This window comes from Phaenicophaeus curvirostris, chromosome 1 (assembly GCF_032191515.1).
Source record: "Phaenicophaeus curvirostris isolate KB17595 chromosome 1, BPBGC_Pcur_1.0, whole genome shotgun sequence".
Lineage (NCBI taxonomy): Eukaryota > Metazoa > Chordata > Aves > Cuculiformes > Cuculidae > Phaenicophaeus > Phaenicophaeus curvirostris.
The window spans coordinates 136,802,026-136,823,870 of NC_091392.1; the positions used below are offsets into that span (position 1 = coordinate 136,802,026).

The 21,845-nt window shown below is 39.3% G+C and overlaps 1 protein-coding gene across 3 annotated transcripts; it reads left to right on the forward strand.

The window, feature by feature from the left end:
* The first annotated feature begins 1,195 nt into the window (after positions 1-1,195).
* On the forward strand, positions 1,196-21,020 carry LOC138730478 (arylsulfatase D-like). 3 transcript variants are annotated; one of them, XM_069875703.1, is made up of 10 exons: positions 1,196-1,366; positions 4,298-4,367; positions 5,212-5,352; positions 6,152-6,273; positions 7,165-7,287; positions 10,364-10,432; positions 12,729-12,863; positions 14,223-14,385; positions 15,226-15,347; positions 20,336-21,020. In XM_069875703.1, exons 2-10 carry the CDS (start codon positions 4,303-4,305, stop codon positions 20,704-20,706), a joined length of 1,311 nt encoding a protein of 436 aa, XP_069731804.1. In that variant the 5' UTR covers positions 1,196-1,366; positions 4,298-4,302; the 3' UTR covers positions 20,707-21,020. The 3 variants fall into 3 exon arrangements, with proteins under 3 accessions (XP_069731804.1, XP_069731815.1, XP_069731822.1); XM_069875714.1 differs by lacking the exon at positions 4,298-4,367 and adding an exon at positions 4,435-4,521; XM_069875721.1 differs by lacking the exons at positions 1,196-1,366; positions 4,298-4,367; positions 5,212-5,352; positions 6,152-6,273; positions 7,165-7,287 and adding an exon at positions 9,023-9,224 and having other exon boundaries at positions 10,296-10,432.
* Positions 21,021-21,845: the final 825 nt, after the last annotated feature.

The window sequence follows — 21,845 nt, forward strand, 5'->3', positions numbered from 1 at the left end:
GAAGACAATTACTAATCACAGCTGTTACCTCTGTATTGGGTCATGAACACAGTGGTGCGGAAAAGGATGCAAGGTCTGTGCTAGCAGAATGCTTCCTCCACTTCTGCATAGCTTTGTTATCCACAAAAAATTTAAAGGTGTGGGGGCTTGTGTTTGTTTTCTTGGTTGTTTGTTTTCTGAAGGCATGCAGGCACCAGCATGGGCACATCTTCAGTAGTGATCACATGGTGAGAAACTTATAAACAGTCTAGAAAGGCTGACAGAACAGTTTAGTCATAGTTTGCACCAAAACCAGAGTAATTAATATTTATGTTATTGGCAACATTTAAAGATCCATCTTTCCCAAGGCACGACTTAATTTTTGAGAAATAAAACTTTTTCAAGAAAAATCTTTGCACCAGAATCATTAATTAATCATACAATATTAGTAATCATACAATGCAAGTAATATAATCAAATAGGTATGAATAAAAGTAGACCTACTTGAAAACATACAAAAATAACTTAATATAGGTATAAATGGAAGGAGATCAACAAATAAATTAACTGCTTCCCACCATGATTATTCCTGCACTGTATTATACAAATCTGACAGTTTAAGCTGCTTCATTTTTCAATCTGACTCCTACTAACTTTTCCAGAACAGAGTTAAATTCAGCATTCACCCTATTCAGATAACTCAGAGAACTGAAATATCAACAAACAATAGATGAGAGCTCCTCTAAGTAATTTCTTAAGACCTTTTGTAGGATTAAGTCTATTATAACAGAGTTAAGATCTGAAAGAAGCCTGGGGGAATGGTAAACTTTCAGATCTTGTGGGGGAAAAAAAGTGCAATTAGTATCTTCCACATAGGTAGGTCTACCTTTCCTGAAAATGCAGCAAAGAAGAAATGACAACATGACAGAAGAAAAGAGGGAGAACAAGCTAGTTCTGTTATCCTGCCTGGAAGGCTGGAAAAACAGGATGGGAGAAACAAAACCCCACAGCTCCAAGTGCTGTGTTGATATTATTTATACCATCTCTTTTGAGGATCTGAAATAAAGCAGTGACAGGCTTTATGCAAATCTGCACAGAATTAACTGGATAGGGAATCTAACAAAGGCAGTAGCCACGTAGTGCCAGTATTTCAAGAATAAGGACTTTGTACTCTGTCTGGAATTCATATAAAACATGCACGGTGGCTCCAGATTGCTGGCAGGGATCCCAGGCAGTTTCCATGCTGGAGTCTGGGGGAAAGGAAAGCAAGAAGAAAAGGAGCAAGTCCCTGCCTGCTTCCTTCCATGAACATCTTAAACGATCAGGACTGCTCAGGACACCAAGAAGCAGGAGGAATTTCAGAGCAAGAAGACTAATTGAGACAAGGGTTTGTTTTCTACATTGTTAAAAGGGGTTGGCCTTTTTTATTAGTCTTAATTATTTATTGTGGCATACTGGCTTCCAGAGGGAATTGCTATCTGATGTTTTCTTAGATTTTTGTAAGTAACTCTGCTGATTTCTAGAGGCTGATGGTCAATTTATGGATTAAGTAGTTTTTTCATTTAACAACTAAGGAAACTGGACAAGCCCTAGGGCCCAGTACTGGGTTCATGACACTCCTAGCTACATCAGTAAGAGCTCTGTTTTCAGAAGGAATCAGCTCCTAACAGGAAAAGGTGGATATGCATATTTAAATTGTTGTGGATTGCTTTTTTTAAGCAAGTTTTATATTTCTTCTTGTCCTTAAATAAGGTTAGTTTTCCTAAAATGGCTTCCAGTAAATCAGGAAGCACTAATTTAATCATGCCACTGCCAAAGGTATTAAGACTCAAATAGCTTTTAATATCATCACTGCATCTCCATGGTTTGAAATTCACAGCTTTCCTGAGGGGCTGTACAGCCTCTCTGTTTAAATAACAACATGCTGGCCATCACCAGCTGGCTGTGCTGCATGAACCTGTGGGGAGAATGTGGAAGGCAGCAGAACTGCTGTGTCCCCAACACCCATGGGAAATCAAGGGATTTCTTAGATGTCCAAATGTGCCTGGTTGCTTCACTCCGTTACAGCTTACAAGGGTTGTGATAACCTCATCTACTCAAGAGTAGGCTGAGAACTTGTTCGTTGCAGTAGTTTTGCCTTGATTGTGCACCCCAAGCACTTTAAATGCAGTGCTGCTTACCAGTTGCTGGGAAGGCAACTGCCTCCACTGTTAAAACACCGTAAAGGACTTCCCGTTATAGAAAAGGACTAGAGTCATTGCTAGTTCTTCCTTTTTGCTGCTTAATTCCTTAGTTCACTTGCCTGATCTTCACTTCAAATTTGTCCTGCAGGACCATAGTTCATTGGGTCTTCAGGGGAATTGCTGCCAGGTTGTGATTCTGAGGAACCACTACTGTATAAATAAAATATTTTAGCTCCTGGTAGTGAGTCTGTCACGTTGACATTAATACAACCTGGATTTTTTAAGTATGAAAGAAGGCTTTGGGAATTTGCAGCAAGGTCCTACTTTAAGCAGCAAATGCATTCACTTAAAGGGATCTTGCAGCTTCCCCATCAATCTCCACCTCAGCCAGTGGCAGGGAGGATGAGCTCTCAGTATTGTCTCTCAGGATCTTGCCAATGTCGGGGGTGGTGGGGTGGTGGGGGGAGCATCAACCCTATGGAAAATATCACATCTAATAGAGATCAAAGTTTTTTTTAAAAAAAACTATTTTTACCTCCCACATTGTCTTAGCCGTAGCCAAACAAACATCTTGCTGTTACTTGGAAAAATTATCAATAGACCCCTGGTTCTCACTTTTTTAATACTATTTTTTTCTGGTCAGAATGACAGCATGTGCAAATCTTCTATCTTTTTCTTTAAAAGGCACAGAGCATGTCTATACTCTGCTCTGGCCAGTTTAGTATCCTCAGATATTTAGTTACCTCAGACATATAGGGTAACTGTAACAATCTTGTGTACCAAGAAGACAGAAAACTGTTCCCCAGAAAGTGCTATATTTTCCCTCTGGAGAACATGCTGATTTTGGAAAAAAGCCCCACATGTATTTCATTAGTCAAGATGGAACTTTTCAGTTCTCTGTGTTTGCAAGTGATTTTATACTAACAAATGTGCTTTTAGTTGTTATAGAAAGTAAATATTCTGTTCCTCAAAAGAGCTAAAAATGTCCTTCTTCTTGTGCTGGTTTAAAACGGAAAGAAGTATGGAAATGTAGGGGTTTCACATAGAGGGGATATTTCAGATTTTTAGCTTTTTCACTGTGTGGGAATTAATGTCAACCATAATTTACTTTGGTGTGCAGCATGAAGATGAACATATGCAAGTCCTCATGGAGCCAATTTATCATGTAACTTCAGCACAACTGTTTGCATGATTCCAGTGCAGAACCCTTGGTCTGTGGCCATTCACAAAGAAAAGGAGTGTGTTTCCCAAGTCACTCTTTGTCCAAAATGTCTAGTTATGCTCTCTGTTTCAACAAGCACAGGAAATTGCTTCCACTCTTAAAATTTGCCTTGGCAGAGGCAAATATATATTTAGAAACTGGAAGTTTGTTTCTAAAGCCCAGGTTGACTTCATAGAGCTGGCAGACGGAAAGCCTAACTTCTTAAATTTATAAATGGCATTAAGCTTTGAAGTCCTTTAAGGATATAAACATAGCGATATCTACTTTTCTGGACAGTTTTTAGTAATGATCAAATAGAAACACCTCTTTGAATGTACTAGATGACATCCAAACCTAAGAATGTTATAGTCCCTTACCTAAGAATTACACTGCGAGTATTACTTTCCAAGATGGCTTTTCTTTGAGGTATTTTTTATGGTTTCAAATATGCAGTAAGAATTAGATTATTTTCCTGGACTTTAAAGACCATTTGAGTTAAAGTAAAGACTAAGATACTAGTTTTACTTATCATAACCTCCTCTTGTGAAGATGGTGGAAACCTTTCTTCCAGTGAGCACCAACAATTCTGTGCCTCTGTTGAGGGACTGGCACCTTTAGCATTTGTTTAAATCCATGGGAATTTAGCCTCCTCACCAAGCACTTACAAGTCCTCCTGAAGTTTTCAGCAGCTGGGAACAGACCATATCTTGGGGCTCTGCAAGCAAATGTGCAGGAATATGTGTCCTGTGTACTGAAGCCTAGTAGTTCAGTGTGCCCCTGTCATAGCCAGCCACGGGCAGTGGCAAAATGATTGCAGTAATGCAGGGCAGTTAATGACTAACCTCACTGACAGGATCACCAGAGCTACAGGGCTCTAATATTATTGTTGTTACTATTATTGTTGTTGTTATTATTATTGCTGTTTTTCCACCAGGATTTATGCAACCAGCTATGTACCTGTTTCATACATGGAAAAGCCACAAAGTTTACTGGGGAAAACAATGGTAAGAAGACATCCACTGAGGTGGGTTTTTTTCTGGTTTTCACATGTTGCATTGTTCATGTTCATAGAGAATCTGAGAGCAGTTCCTACAGGTTGAGAACTATTGGTCTTTCAAGGCTTTTCAGACTGCTTTTATAGGACATGGAGGTTTGGGAGTATATATTATACAAGGCAAAGTACATTTACTATGCATTTATCACATTGCAGTATCTATTAATGAATTAGTGGTCAGTAGCTATGTTTTAGCATTCTTATTTTACTCAGGTAGACATCCATAAGGTGTCTTTTGTAAACACCTTGAGCAACTAAGAAGTCCTGAGGTATTCTTAAGGTCTTCTAGGAAGAAAACAAAAGTTAAGCCCATTTCTACAGCCTTGATGGAGCACTTTCCAGATGTTGTGTATAGCACTGGCTGCAGTGGATGCAATAGTCAAGTTGTAGCCATCATAAACAGTGTGCCCCTATATCAATTACTTCCATGCTCGATAATTCCGTGCTTCGTCCCACTCATTCCAGGAGCCTCGACAGGGGTACTACACACACCTCTGCAGGAGTGTTTCAGGAGGCTTGCAAGCATGCAATCACTAATCCTGCTAGAAGCATCTGCTGGGATCAGTGCAAATATCAGTGCAAAATGCACACACAAATTCAAGTGCGAATAAAAACCTATTACTGTTTTTCTAACTCAAGAACTTCTGTATGCATCCAGGGGCTCCATCTGCTGGCAGTAATTGGTAGCTGTTAGCATCTTTACTGGGTCTCCACAAAACTTCAATAATAGTTTGAAGTCTACTGCAAAACTTACAAATACTTTCGTAGCATTACCTCTTTACTTTTAATTTCAGGAGCTGCCTAAGAATTTGGCTAGTTTTGTGCTTGTTTTCAAAAACCTGTGTATCGAATCTTTCAAAACCCAATTTTTTACTGATACTGGCTGATGATCTTGGTATTGGAGATGTGGGTTGCTATGGCAATGATACAATAAGGTAAGAGTGTATTTTATTAAGTAAATTATCCCTTCCTGGTGAATTTAATGTAAAGAAATAATCAATGATTATATTTAGTATTGGAAAATTCACTATTAATGAATTAGTTTATCTAGACACACTTTCCTTCAAAACATGTAAAAAATGTATGTTCTACAGTAAATCCTACTGGACCAATAGTTATACAGGCATGCTTGAGCAACTTTCCTGGACTTCTAATTTTCAGCATATACAGCAGAACTTTGCAAATGTGCCTGCATACTGTATTTTTTAATTTATAAATTTTCACAACTCTAAGGTTGAAATATCAAGGACTGAGACTAGGATTTAATATCAGCTAACAAATCTAGTAGTCTCATTATGAAATGACAGCTCAGTATATGTGAAGTACTTTTATCCTTAGTGCATTTATAAGTCAGTGTATAAGTTGATTGAATGATTTTATATACACATGTATATACCTATGTATACCTATATAGAGACATAGCAATATCTCTCCTGTGTTCAATCTAAGCTATTATAGTCTTGGGAATTATGTTTTCCTCTACTTTTTAATGGAAACTTTTTCACTATGCTGCATGAGCTTTTGATATGGGGTAGACCTGAAATACGTTTTTCTTAAGTTATTAATAAAAAAATATTCATGGAAAGCTATTTCAAAAACAAAAACCAATGAACCAAACAAAAAGTATAACACAGAGCTTTCCTAGTTGCATTTTAGAAACAAAAAATCTAGGAGATGCAGGATACCACAAACTTGTGTCATGCATTTTTATCTGAGATGGGATTTTCTCTTTAGAACCCCTAACATTGATGGCCTGGCAAAGGAAGGAGTGAGATTTACTCAGCACATTGCTGCAGCTGCTGTCTGTACTCCAAGCAGAGCAGCTTTCCTGACTGGCAGATACCCCATCAGATCAGGTTGGGTCTTTCTCTAATGGTTCACTGCAATCTGTCTAGCCACTATTGCTATTAAAAATCCCCTTAAATAAACCATTTTAAAGACCAGTTAATCTAAGGATTTGGACTTTTAGTGAGACAGGCAAAAATAAAGATGACTAGATTTGGTGATTGACCTCTATGGAAAAATTCCCACATAAAGCACATTTAATATAGCTCAACAACAACAACACAGAAACAGGTTAAGATCCAAACAGCACAAATCACACAGAGGTAGAAATATTAAATAGAAAGTTGTGAAAACTGTCTGTTCAGTGGTATTTAGATTATATTAAGTAAAGTATAGTATTTTGAGTATCCTGCAGGTGCCTACATAGTGAAATATGTCAGAAAATTTCTCAACAATAATGTTTTAAAACAAATTTACTTCAGCCCTATAAATTTATGACAGAAAACTTCAGTCAGTGCATATGGCAGTAAAAGTCATTGTAGTTCCTGTGATTCTGACTTGCTAAAGGAGTAACGTAAGCATGAAGCATACATTTCAGAAGTGTGTACATCTGACTCTAAGCCTTTTGTTCTATAAAAAAGGTTTCTATCCCTTGCCCCCTTTTCTTTTTTTTAACATTTTGATAGAACTTTGTTGTAAGAAGTTGCCTGATATTCAAACATAAGTATCTTGCTGCCATTTGTAGACTCATCCAGCACAGCATAGGCATCCGCATTAGACTAGCAGGATTTGGTGGAGATATCGTTCTGGGGGTCAATCAGAATATTCCAGGGTATACTGTGTAAAAGATGACACTAGGCTTAGGCAACTGCATGCCATTCATTAGAAAGAACAAGCCTGCCTGAGAACACTGAAAGGCTGACATGTGGCTTGTTTTATTCTAAAGACTTATTCCTCTCTAGGCATGGCATCCAGCACTCAACGGCGGATTCTCTTTTGGAACGGGTGTTCTGGTGGGCTCCCACCAAATGAAACTACTTTTGCCACAATACTGCACCAGCAAGGTTATTCTACAGGACTTGTGGGTATAAGACCAACTTGGCATCTTTTCATTACTTGTTATTCAAATAAGGCTGTTTCTGTAAGTTCTTTTCAGTTAAATTAGAGTTTCTTGTACAAATAACTTCCAAAATCATCAGGGTTTTTGGAATGCCATCCACAAGCCTCAGTGTCAGCACAATGTATCCGATAAATCCAAAATGAGGATGTCTGGAATACAGAGAAGTACACTGCAAATGGAAGGAACTGTAAAAGAATCTTGTTTGTCTAATACAGATTGCTTCAGGAAGAACCAACAGAGATATTCACTGTTATGAATGTCATCTGCCAGTTGGTACCCAGGCACCACAATGGTCTTAATATCTGGTGGCTACATTTTCTGTTATTTGTGCATCCTGTTGATTATAAAAGTTAAGGCACTAAGAGTGCCTTATTTTCTGCAAAAATAAATTCTGCCAAAAAAATGCTGAGAGAGTCCCATTGACTTCAGTGGGTTTTGGATCAGAAAACATGTCCAAAAAAAAAAAATCCAAAAAAAGAAAATACTATCAACTCTTCGCTATTTTTGCCTGAACAGAGATTAAATGCTGTGTCTTTGAAGCAGATTTCATTTTTAAACTCTTTTTATAATTATTTTTTTGTGCAGTCAAAGGTGTCATGTGCTGAATTGTAATAGCTGTGATTTTCACACGTCTGCTTGGCTCTGGCACACTGATTTGTCATATAGATCCTAAATTGATATGAATCTTAGTAATGTGCTGACATTGCACAAGCGTGTGTGAAGAGGTGAACTTTTCCTACATCACTGCTGTCTGGTATAGCTTATACACTAAACTATCTTCATACGTGTGCACAGGACTGGATAGCAGTTCTCAGAAGTTATTTGTCTACCTGACAGTCCCTAAGCCTATGGTTATAGATTATCTGTCCTTCAATGTCAGGATAATTACACTGTTCTGTAATAGGACTTCATTAAGGCTCATTATCAGTGTATGACTTACTCTGATATGTCATATGCACTGGATAATTGGAATGGCCTATTTTTGCTGCTCACTTTAGGATGAATATAGACACACAGAGACAATATGTACACCTTTTCCCTGAAATTTGTTCTTGGACTGTGAAGGTCAGATAGAACTTCTGTGTGAATTTGTTTATATTTTGGCACCTAGCTATTTCTTCTGGTACAAAGGCTTCTCCAGTTTCTCCCATTAGGCTACCTATTAATGAATGGCTACTTTATCATAAGAAAAATAATAAGCACCTGCTACTGCAAACTTATTTCTTCTTATTCAGGGAGGTATCTGAGCTGGACCATTGCCTTCCATGGAATTTTATCAGACAGGTGAATAAAACCAGCTGTTCTAGGCAGATAAAGTGCCAATGCATGATTACTCCCTGAGAATCTGTCCCATTCCACATCAGCTCCTACCTTGTGTGACACATATCACATTTTAAAAATTCAGAGATGCAATAACAACATCAGAATTACCTTCAGGAAGAACACCACCCCAAGAGTATTAGACATTGGGTTTTAAGATCTTTGTTTTCTATTTTCAGGGACAGTGGCCTGTGAGGCTTGTGAACCTGCAAATCCCGACGTGATCACTGCCACCATCCATTAAGTCATGGCCTTAGATTATTTCTTATGGCATAGCCTTTTACCCTTTTGAACTGAGTAGTCAAGGAACAGATGACCCTGAACTGGCCAAGTCTTTGCAAGACTAAATATTGGCTTTACACACAGATGATCATTTACCAATTTATTCTCAGTAAAGTGGAAAATAATTATATGTCTGGCCATCTGTGGTCTCCTGTATTTCATCTCCTGGTTCTCCAGCTATGGGTTCACCAAGTACTGGAACTGTATCCTGATGAGAAACCACAATATCACTGAACAACCAATGAATCTAGAAAAAACTACTTCTAATATGCTGAAGGAGGCAGTTTCATTCATTGAAAGGTAACTAATAGAAGTTGTATTGCATTTTAAGAATTTTTAAAAATAATGTGATTACTGTGTCACACACCACTAGGTTAGGCAGCTGGCATGCTGAACTACCCATCCTGATGCTGACCAGTAATTTGTTGTTTTCTGGCATCACCCTACTTATTAGCATCTAGCTGCTTTCCTGCATAGCTTGGCAGCTCCTCAGGTAAAGGAAGATATTTTTTTGTCTGTTTATGTTTTGTTCACCTAATACAAAAGAGTCCTGGCTAAGGATTAGGCTTTCTGCCAGTAGGAAAAGAAAAATAATCTTCACCTGACTAATGGACCGTCATAGGAAGTGTCACCTGAAATTAATATTTTACAAACAGGAGGATGATACCAACTTTTGTTTTCTAAAGGTGTCCTTCATTTTCAATGCTATCGGTAAACTCTGCTGAAATTGAACAAACCACCAAGTCTTTAAATGTACTCGTGTGTCAAGTCTAGGCCTACCCCTGAATAAGATTATGCTATTTCTTTGGGGGTTTAGGGGTTATTTGTTTCATTTTTCTAGGGGAAAATAGGGTAAATAAATCTCTTCTGTGAAGCTTTGAGCACAGATAATCTCAGTTTCCTAGGACAGCCTGCCTGGCCTGATGTTAAAGGAATATTGTTTCCCTGTGGGTGCAGTGTTGTATCTGCCTCTTCTGTGGGAACATCTCTGATGCTCAGTGACATCCATGTTTAAGTGACATCCATGTTTAAGTTCAAGCAAGGGAGTCACACCCTCCTTGCCTCTGAAAGTGTGTCAATTTTTTGCTATGAACTTACCTAGTTATTTATTTAATATTCTACACATGTCTAATTTACAAGAAGAGAAAGAAAGAGCTCATTAATATTTTAGTCTTAACACAGAACCAAAATCTTTGAGGAGTGCTTTAATCCCCTCTGGCGCATAAAACCTCAAAAATGCAAAAATGTCAAAAATTTTTACTTTAGAACCAAATAATAATTTCTACTGAGATAGTCACTACCTTTACACTGGTATGTTTTGGTCGTAGTGACAGTTTGCAGAGAAATTACTATTGCTTTCTTTTATTTCAGGAGCAAGCGTAGACCATTCCTTCTCTTTGTTTCCCTTTTACATGTCCACACACCCCTTATTACCACAGAGAAGTTTCTGGGAAGAAGCAGACATGGTCTATATGGAGATAATGTAGAGGAGATGGACTGGATGGTAGGTAAGTGGTCTTCTCCTCAGAGGGCAACTTCAGTGTACTGGATGTCTGCTGGAAATACAGTCTAGTAGTGCATGGAAGATATCTTCCTGATGCAGCTGATGGGTGAGCCAGATAGGAAAAAAGCCCTGCTGGATCTGTTGTTCACGAACAGAGAAGATGATGTGGTAGTTGGAGGCTACCTTGGATGTAGCAAAGTGGCTGTTGGTCCCTCCTCCAAGTCATAGGATGAGAAGAAATGGTCTCAAATTGTGCCAGGGGAGGCTTCGACTAGATATTGGGAAATATTATTTCATCAAAATAGTTGTCAAGCATTGGAACAGTCAGTTCAGGGAAGTGGTTGAATTACCCTCCCTGGAGGTATTTACAAGACTGGTAGATGTGGTGCTTAGGGACACGGTTGAGTGGTGAACTTGGAAGTGTTAGGTTTGTGGTTGGACTTCATGGTCTTAAAAGTCTTTTCCAACCTAAACAATTCCATGATTCTTGAAGAAAATTCTTCATTTATTTGAATGTGGAAATCAAAGAGGGTGGTTACAGAACTGCCTTTTTGCATATGACAAAAATAGGTCTTGGATGCACAGTTAGTTCTAGAGATTGTCATTTCATATCCACAAGCCCAAAATCTTCTTGTGAAGGTTTATTCTATTGTTTTAATTGACAGTTCTGCATTGCAGTGTTAAATGCAATCACATAATATAATCACATTGTTAATCAAAATGTATGACATTTTTTCAGCTCTTTCTGGTCTCAGAAGACACTGTTTCTGTGGATGAATACTACATTAAATGATGGTTGATGTGTGCATTTGTTCCTTTTCATCAAAGAATAGTCCTTGGAGCAGAAACCAGAATTCCCTCCTAGCCAAAAGACCAAGTTACAAATCTATGGAGTTTCATGTTTCATTGAATAAATTGTATTAAGTCAGTACATCATGAAGATCTAAATTTAGATCTAAGCCTAGGCTCTGAGTGCCAATAAGGTTAGGTTTTTAAATGTAATCGGTGTTCAGAGTCTAGATTTGGACCTAAACTTTACTTAGTAGATCCTTTCTGGTTTGGTGCAATGGGAGGGAGACAACTCCTGCTTATACGTAGGCAAAAGTGAAGATGCTGTTCCCAAAGTATTCACCTCCTGTGCAGTCCAAGATTCAATCCCTGAACCTTTTTATCCTCCAATAACCATGTTTACAAAATTATTTTTCTGAGAGGAGCCCCATTGCTTCTGATGAGCAAGCTCAACCTTTGCAAGATCCTGTCGAACCAGAGGAACCCACCATATTCCTCTTCCAAATTTTTTGAATCGGTCACCTTCATGCAAAGGCTAAACAAGCAGATCTGGAGAGCAGAAATGTGATGGTGTAAGGAACATGCCTTGAACAGGCCAAACACGATGGCAGCTAGTGAGGACAAAATTCTCCAGGCTTTGACAGCAAAATGAGAGATTTGGAGCCTAATTCAGAATCAACATGTCTAGATTAAATGTAAATTCTTCTGGGGAACATGTGTCTATTTTTAGGTAAAGTCAAGAAGTAGCTTGACCGAGGAGATGCAGGAAGTCTGTAAAGGAGCAGAGATTGAGCAAAAGAGCCAGTCACTGGCTTGCACTTGCACTTTGCTTACTTCAGCTTTCGCTGCTGCTTCAGTAGCTATGGAAGTTGTTCTTAATGAATATATTTGACACAGTAGGTGATGAGGACAAGCAATCAAAGATAAATCATATTCTATATAAACATTTGATGCTATCAGTACTGAAAACATTCCTTATGAAATTAGGTTTAAATAATAGTCTGTGAAGTTTTTACCACTGACATTAGGATAACATTTTGGTTGACAATATGCAGCCTGAACTCAAAGTCTCTGCTCAGTTCCTGGTGAGGCACAGCGGTTTTCTATGATTTGGAAACTAAGCAGCACTATTCTTTAAGCTTTTCAAGATGCTTGAGGACACATAATGGAGATAATCCTTAACTCGGAGAATTTACAGCATAAAGCTGACAGTTTTCTGAGTAGCTTGAATAAAAGCATCATTCATTTAAATTATTTTCCAGTTGGTTTTATTTTTTTATTTTCCTGTTTTTATAGACACCACAAAAAAAATTTGGACACATTCAGCAGCTTTCTGTTGGGCTCTTATTATTTCTGTAATGCAGGATTACTCTTGGCATTGCTTGTGGTAACTCATAACAAAACTCATCCAAGTAAATGGAAAGACTCAATCCTCACTGAATTTTGAGTCAAGACCTAAAAAATCAGACTGCATCTCCAAACATAATTACAATGATTTGCTTTGTTTATAGGCAGACTTCTGGATGTTATTGAAAAAGAAGGCTTGAAGAACAACACATTCATTTATTTTGCATCTGATCACGGAGGATCCTTAGAGGCTCACAGAGGAAATGTTCAGTTGGGTGGATGGAATGGGATCTATAAAGGTAAAATTTTGGTAGTGTGAACATGCAAAAGACTTCCTCTTAAAAAGAAAATGATAGAATAAAATACTGGGATGATAATCTTAGATTGTAGGGCTGGAGAAAATTCAGGGCATCAGCTATTCATCTTTCAGCCCCTAGACAGGATCACTTTCACCAAAGCGACTCCTGACAGCTATATTGTCCAGCCTGTTCTTAAAGACATCAGCTGTAACTCTTAGCACACCACCTCCATAGCAATGTCCAGCATAAGTTAACGAAGCCAGCTCATTAGTTGAGCTAATAAATCAACTTTAAGTTTTGTTTGCCAATTTTCTTACAACCCTTTCCAGTAATGACTTGTCAATTTTGCCCCGGATATAAGGAAAAACAGAGCAAAGGTCATACAGGTACCTGACCATCAACATTTTGTATTTTTTTTTCCAACTAGACCCTCAACCTGGAGTTCTAGCTTTATAATACATTGTTTCATTATATCCCCATCCTTGATATCTGTAATTAATATCTATAATTAATGAATGAGTCTCACTTTGAAATTAAAAGCAATGACTACTTTGACTTATAAGAGAGCTAATTGCATGGTGGAACTAGAGGACTGGGAGGAATGTAAGAGAAACCAAGTTGAGAAAAACTCTTTGGATTATCTCAGAACAACTTCAACAGAAATGTAGGTAGCAAGTCTTCATCACTGGAGCATATTCGGAGTACTCTCCTATTTACTGCACGGGTTCCACACTCTTCCATTTGGGACAGCCTCAGAGCATCACTGGGACTGTAAATGCCTGAAGGGTGATGACACATTATCCTAATTTCTCTCACTGTTCTCGAGGACTGCAAATTACTTAATAATGCTCCTTCTGCTTCTGACTGTGAACTGTCTGACAACCAAGCTTACACTGTTTTAATCCTTCCTCATGCATCAAGTGGGGCTGCAACCTCTCATTGACTCCAAGTCAGATTTTGCTGTTTATTAATAACTGATTTTTTTTCTTGTGCATGGTATTAGGAAGCATGGAGATTACTCTCAGACATGACATTCAAGTAAAACTAGGGCTCAGAACGTCTTCTCAGGTTTTAAAGGGTTCAATTGTTTCTCTTCTGCCAAAAATACTACTTAGTAGTGAGCTGCCATACAAGCCACCCAAGAAAGCAGTGCAAAATAAAGTTTAATAATGTGGGTTTTATTTTTGAAGAATGGAATTTGCACTGTAGTCATTCTACTGTTCCCCAGGCTTTAGTGTGTTTTCATTAATCTGAATGTTCTGAAAATTTTAAAATCTTTTATTATACATCAGTAATATAAATGTCTAATGTATTTCATTATTTTATCTTTTTCTGGTACTTTTTTCTCGTCTCTAACAGGTGGAAAAGGAATGGGAGGTTGGGAAGGAGGAATCCGTGTCCCAGGAATAGTTAGATGGCCAGGAGTGTTGCCTGCAGGGAAAGTTATTGATGAACTGACAAGCCTTATGGACATTTTCCCAACAGTCGTTCACCTTGCTGGAGGGGCAATGCCTCAAGACAGGTACAAAGGTGGCTTAATAAACCATATTTGCCCCCCCTTATTGATTCAGATAGATGTTGACTGTATGTAAATCATGCATCCTAAAAGCCTCAAGTTAAATTCTGCTATTTCCTTAACCAAGCAATTCGGTGTCTTGCTTTCTATGTAGATTTCCCCATCTTGTCTGCAGACACAGATATTCAGAAAGCTGGTTGGTCTTGTTAGAGCACTAGAACAGGCACATTTCAAGACTAGGAAGCCTGGTACTTCATGAGTAGGGAAGGTGGAGGAAATGGCACCTGGCCTGCATTTGGTTGCGAGTACTGGAGAAGTAGCTTCCTTGACAGTAAACAATTTTGTGGTGTCTATGTTAGACTGCTTTAAAGAACACAAGAAAGTGTGGGTGGCTAAGCTATTTGAGCAAAAAGCATGAAAGTACTGGTGGTGTGTAACTAAACCAAATGTTAGTTTTGGTTTTGGGTGTTTTTTTTTTTGTTTGGTTTGGTTTTTTTTAATGGAGCTTTAATTTCACAGAGCTATGAGTAACTTCCATTTCAGTGATCAAAATTAAAAGCTGTGAACCGTGCCTTCACTATGGGTATCACTTATTTCCAGGAAAATGAGAGTAATGATGACTTATTTCCCCAGGTAGGATATATAAACTAGCTGCAATTGCAAAAATTGCTAGTAACTGCTCATCACTGGCCCACATTCATCTGTACAATTAAAATTCTCTGTGGCTTGGTTCAGAAAGGATACTTGAAATCCTAATGCTGAATATATGAAGATTGACTACTGCTCACATTCCAGCTGCAGACTGAAATTCTTAAGCAGTCTAGTGACTCCCGTCCTCTCCATCAGGGTAATCGACGGGCGCACCTTACTGCCTTTACTGCAGGGGACAGTTGTGCATTCTGGACATGAGTTCATGTTTCACTACTGTGGTGTGTTTCTGCATGCAGTGCGGTGGCACCAAAAGGACAGTGAGTACAAACATCACCATTTTATATATAAGAGATGATGTAATGACCTCTAGCCTCCAATCATGTAAAAACGTATGTACATATATCTGGAGTAAGATTATTGCTTCAAATGCTCAATTCTTCAGCAAAGTGCAGAATGGCTTTGTTGTTAGCTGCTCTGCCCTTGCCTGAGATGAAGGGTTTCACTTGCTGGGTTCAAGAATCTCCTCGTTGCTGCAGTGTTTCTATTGTTTTTGCTAAAAAAAATAACTAAATAATAGCATTCAGGATCAGCTTTGGTGTAAGATTAAAGAAGAAGGAACTGCACACATAAGGTCTTTATCTTAAGTAGCAGTTTGTTGTTTTCAATAGCCCTATCTTATCAGTTCCCTTTTTTCAGCTGTGGCATTAGACTGCAGCTGTAATGCTTTCCTGAGCTTTCAAGCACTCAACATTTGCTGATATTACCTTTCATTACTGTGTAAAAGAGAATGGGCCAGTGACTGGTAGCTGAATGCTAATTCCTGCTCAGAACAGAGAATGGTGTTTGAGTAACCCAATGCAGGTGCCTGGACCTGAGCTTGTTGTTTTCTAATCACTGAAGAGTTGCAGATGTTTACAGGGTGCAAGTTATCTCCTTCTGATTAGCACATCTGGGCTAGATCAGTCACATCTGTTTCTCTCCATTAAGCAAATAAAAAGGAAGCTGAGACTGACCATATCAGATATAAAAATCACCCTTATATTAAAGATAGCTAAGATGCATTGCCCCTTCTGTGGCTGGATGATGTGACAGGAAGTGAAAAGTTAATGAATTTATGCTGGTGCTGTAAAGTTGTGGGTTTTTTTTCCATTCGGCACAGCTGGTGAAATGCAGAAGCCAATTGAGTAGGCTATGCCCAGTTCCTCTTCCTACCCTTTAGGGACTTGAATGAGCCCATTTAATTTTTAGTTTTCTTTTCCTTATCTCTGAAGTGAGAGAAGAATTACAGAGGTGTTGGGAGACTGCAGTCGATAATTAGATAATAGTTTCAAATGCTACGGCATTCCACCATCAGCATCTGTTGACATTCGGCTGCTACGTTGACAAGGGGCTGGCTGTTCAAAGAGCATTTTGAATGCTAACTGTGGGGTGAGATACCTTAGGCAGCCCAGCAGGACATCCTTCTTAAATCACAGTGTTAACTGGGTGATATTCTTCCAGCCCCTTTACATTTCCGTTATGATACTTAGTGATGCGATGACAGTATCAGATATAGAGAGTATCGAGCCAAGAATCTACTAGCTCAGTGAACACTTGAAGACTATGAAACTTCCAAATATTTCAAAATTTACTTCTCTGTTCCCCTAGATACACAGACACATGAGTATCAGGATAATAGCTGCGACCCCTGCTGTCTTTCTTGCTGGCATGAGTTAACATATAGCAGAGCTGCAACACCAATATTTCAGTCATGAACCCAGATTAATCTTCTTGTCAGTGCTCTTGTCATCATACCATACCTAACAGAAGCGTGGCTCCTGGGAAGGAAGTTACTGGGCTGGGCTGGCTGGACACATGGCAGAAAGGGAGTGAGGACTAAATATGAGGATGTGATGCCAGGTACTGCAATGGAATTTTATATTTAGGTTCTTGATCCCCAAAGGTAAATCTGGGCCCTTCATTAAAGGCAAAATGTATAAGTTATACAAGTCATACAGTGCTTGAGGAGCTGATCCCTTGAGGGTGAGATCCAGAGCAACCTGTATACTGCAGAAGGAGCTGTGTTGAAGAAAATGCTAGGTACAAGGGTGTTTCATAAATATAGTTCTTCCATGGAGTGGAACATCTTCAAGTTTGGTTGGGTTTTTTTGGGTTTTGTTGTTTGGGTTTTTTTTTATCTTGGGAATCCTCATTCTCTGTTTTCTCTGGAGATATGATACTGATAACATTTTTGCCTGTAAGAACTAGGAAAGAGATCATTTCTTTCAAGAAAAAAAAAAAAAACAAACATAAAAAGGAAGTGCGCTACAACTGCTCATCTTCTGCTTTCTAGCTGAGTGGTAAGGCCTTCACAAACCTACCAGGACTGCTACAGTTGGGTAGAACTGCTACAGAGTTGCTGTTTGGCACAACCACAAGCAGGTGGTCCTGCTCTTGGCAGCTCACTCTGCCTTGCTGTTTCCCCTTGGCAGGGGCATTGGATGACCTGACACCACCACAGCTATGAAACCAGGTGATCCCAGTGAAGGAACAACACTTAAAGTGCTCAAGGCTGACATTTTGGTTCTCTCAACCAATTACTCACCTAAGGAGAGCAGGACTCAATTCATTCCTCTGTTTGGTACAATCAGAATAAATCATCCGTAAGCGACCAATCTACATCTTTGTTCTCCCTATGGAAACGGGGCCACTGCAGTAATTATAAATCAAGATTAGTAGAACCAACCACAAAACATATCAATTTAAACACTCAGTTTTGGTTAGGGGTTATCTCCCTCCATTGCTGTCATGATGTCTTTTTCATTAAGCACATTAAATTGATTAAAAGATAGAAAAAAAATTGCTGGAGGAGGGACTTGTGTGCTCCTTCCCTGGCAAGTGCTGGTCAGCAACAGAGATCATAGAATCATAGGGTGTCTTGAGCTGGAAGGGACCTACAAAGATCATCAAGTCCAACTCCTGTCCCTGCACAGGACAACCCCAACATTTCACACCATGTTTCTGAGGGTGTTGTCCAAACGCTTACTGAATCCTGCCAGGCTTGCAGGGCGTGCTGTAGCAGTGGTGTGGTGTAGCACTCCCCTCCCAAGCAGTGAGGAACTGGATTTTGGGCTGGTGGGGCCATTGGTGGCCGCTTTCCCTTCGCCCTCTGGCCAAGAGCCGGAGCTGCTGCCAGGTGGCAGCAGGGCATGCTCCTATGAAAAACAGCAGGGATTAGAAACTCCCAGGGTCTTCAGTGCAGCCAGTAGCTCCACTATTCATTCTCACATCCTGAAGTGTACGGGAAGCCACCCATATCTATAGGTGTGCAGGCGTCTCCCGATGCCTCCTGTGCTCATCAGATCAGGGAGTTAGAGGCTGTCAATAGCAATAACAGTACAGCTCTTAGGGAAGCCATGAGAGATGTAAGTGATCAGTTCACCTGATACAGACTGGTGCCAAGCCAGTCCCACGCCAGAACTACCAGTAGCTCCAGGCTTGACCACATATAACCCCAAGCCCATTCACCTGTTCACTTTACCTAAAACAGAGCAGTGGTCAAAAACTCAAATCTCCTGTGTCATCACTGTCCTTAGACATTTTTTTTTTTTTGTAATGCATATTTTTTTCTGTACAGAGAAAGCTTTTTTCTGACTGCAGCAACTCCTGGACAAAATTCCTGCTAGAAGTCATGCTATACTTCCCTAGTTAAAGGTTAAATGCATATTCCATCAAGGGATGAGTCTGAAGAACTGCCTTTCAGATTAAAGGATTGATGTTCTCCTCCCCTCTCGCGTTCACCTAGGCTATGTAAGGTTTGCCTATATAGCAATTTCAATACAGATCAGAAACAGCTTTTGAAGCAAACCCCTCGAGCATACCCACTCATTGTGGAATGGGTTTGGAGATCGTGACTTCAGTTTAAATGAAACTAAACCGTAAAATAGGCTCCAAGATCACACCTAATATGATCTAATCACTAGAAGAAGTTATGTTGATGGGATCAGACAAACAGCATGGATGTCAAGCCATGAATAACTGTTCTGCTATACTGATTGGTTTCTAATGAGCCACACTACTTGTAAGAGAAACACAAATACACTATGCAGATGTCACATGTGCATTGTGTTCCTATGAAGCCACATACACAGCTAGATATCTTATGCATGCTTTTCTACAATTTTTCCTATTGAGCCACAACTGCTCATGGTGAGGAGGTTGAAAACAATGTGATGGTCTGCATATGAAAAATTGACTACTTGAATATCACCATGGGCTCAACTTTCAGCTAAGCCAAAAATTCTGATTATTTGCTCCAACTGCCGTTACTTCTGACTGGGCTGACAGACTTTTTAGAGTCTGGTTTAGCTCATTTAAAAAATATGCCATGTCCACATTACATATTTACTGTCTGTTTACTTCTGTCTGTTGAACAGGCTAGATACAAAGCCATTGTGTCTTGATGTCACCCAGGCAGGACTCATCAATTATGCCCTTCACTGAAGCCAGAAGAATCTTTTGTCTATATGCTAAAGAGTCTTATTCTCTACCACAATACAATAAGGGTTATTAGTGACAGTCTATTTCTTTCTGCTCATTAAACTGACTGATTGTTACCAGATGGGTTTGAGAGATGTTTGGATTGAAGAAGCAGGTTTCCTTTCCCTTGGACATATTACATTAACATGTTGCCCTAAAATTCACACTCATCCTTCAACTTCCATCAGAGCTACTTCAGTAGCAAATTACATATCCATCTTTGCCTCTTGAAAATGACTGAAACCCCTGTTGCTTTCATCAGTGCTTATGACTACCTTTTTTTTAAAATTATTTTACCCTGCTGTAACCCAGTCGTCTACTGGGCTCACCAACACAGGTTAAACACTGTATTCTTCAGAATGAGCTAGCAAGGACTGGGCTCTCTCCCACTCTGCAACTCCAGTAATTATTTGCATCTGTGACCCTCTACCAGCACCTGCACCCAGCAACTGGGGGCTGTGGTCTCCGTTTTTATCCCCCAAGAGTTATGTAGAGCTTTAAAGGGAGGCGAGAAAGTAGCAACGACTCCCTCTGCATCCAAAATATTACACTTAATCATCCACCTAGTGCATATGACCCAGCGTCCAGGTGTTCCAATGAGCCACAAAAAGACATTCTGAATCCTTACCAGCCCCCAAAAGAACCTTTTGCTCCCATGTGACAATGATGACATAAGCTTGCTCTAGGAACAAGAAAGCAGATCACTTAAAACACAAATGAATCTTTTTGGGACCTCCCCTGATGCCTCATACCATTCATTTGTTCAACTGTGCTTCTTCTGTGACAGGTGGCACCATATGGAAAGCTCATTATGCTACTCCAGTATTTCAACCAGAAGCCTCTGGGGCCTGTTTTGGAAGAGGAATTTGCCCGTGTTTTGGAGATGGCGTAACCCATCATGACCCTCCACTACTGTTTGATCTCTCTAAAGATCCTTCAGAGGCAAATCCTCTATCAACTGACACTGAGCCCTTGTTCGACACTGTAACAAGGAGAATAAGAAAAGCTGTAGAAGAGCATCGCAAGACACTGACTCCAGTCCCGGAACAGCTGTCTCTTTACAATAATATATGGAAGCCATGGCTGCAGCCTTGCTGTGGTACATTCCCATTCTGTTGGTGTGATGAAGAAAACAACAAAGCAGATGGCACACTTTAGCACCAAAATCAAAGTACAATTAGCTTTAAAGAAGCTGATAGTTTCCACGTTCATGTGGCTACAGTCATACAGAGATATGCGTCAAATTACACTGGAATAACTGAAGGGGACATTATTGAGGCTTTTTATTTGAACTTTTATCCTTCACACAGAAATTCAGTAAACCTTCAGTTTAAAATAAAAATGCTCCATATTCTACCCATGGGTCACCTGTAAAATCTGTCCCTCAAGTCCATAGTTCTGAATCATATACTCAAATAAATTAAATATAACTTCTTTCCTCACTGATTTGCAATTCAAGTTAATTATGAATTATAAGAGAACAAACTTTAAACGCAGCTGGTTTTAGAGGTGATATGCTTGTTAAGGCAACAGGACTGAGCCCAAGAGGGCATCTCTATGCAGGCCTTATCTTTTTACTGAAAAAACCTGCCTTGTGTTTTAATGCACAATTGTATACTTGATTTGGAAACATACCAAAACACATTGGCCTCTAAGAAATGAACACCTCCTAATTTACAGCATTTTTAGCCTCATCTGTACATCTACTTATCTATCATGGAAGAATTCCTAGCGAAAAAAAACAAGCTGACAAGTACATTTTAAAAATTAGGTAGCTGAAGTTATAACCTCAAGATCAGTAGCAAAGTATCTAGCTATTCTGAAACACTACACCATAACTCCTACTGACATACATTTTCCATGTTGTTAAGTCTTCTCACTTGTGAGACCATTGAAAATCAACACCCAGCTGCCTTGACAAGATAGGTCCCAAATTTCATGATCTGAGAGTCCAATTCATACGCTGCATGCCCCGCTTGACTGGTAATGCTCCTGATCTTATAAATGTGCTGTAAAGCCCCATGTAAAACGTCCTTTGTTTTGTGAAGCAGCACTTCATTTTTTCAGTAGGTGGTATTAAAAATTTCAATCCGTAACCTAATTACTTCAGTATACAGGTCATCTTCTCCAAGCCAAACAAGTGTCAGCACTCTGTACAGTCATTAAGGAAACAGAGGGAATTAAAATATCTAATCCTCTCTTGCTGCCCTCAGGTTAAATAAAATCGTTTCTCAATATATAATCCTAACCATGCTTTTACAGAGTTTTTGTGTCAAATCCAATTTTTAAGTGGAGGC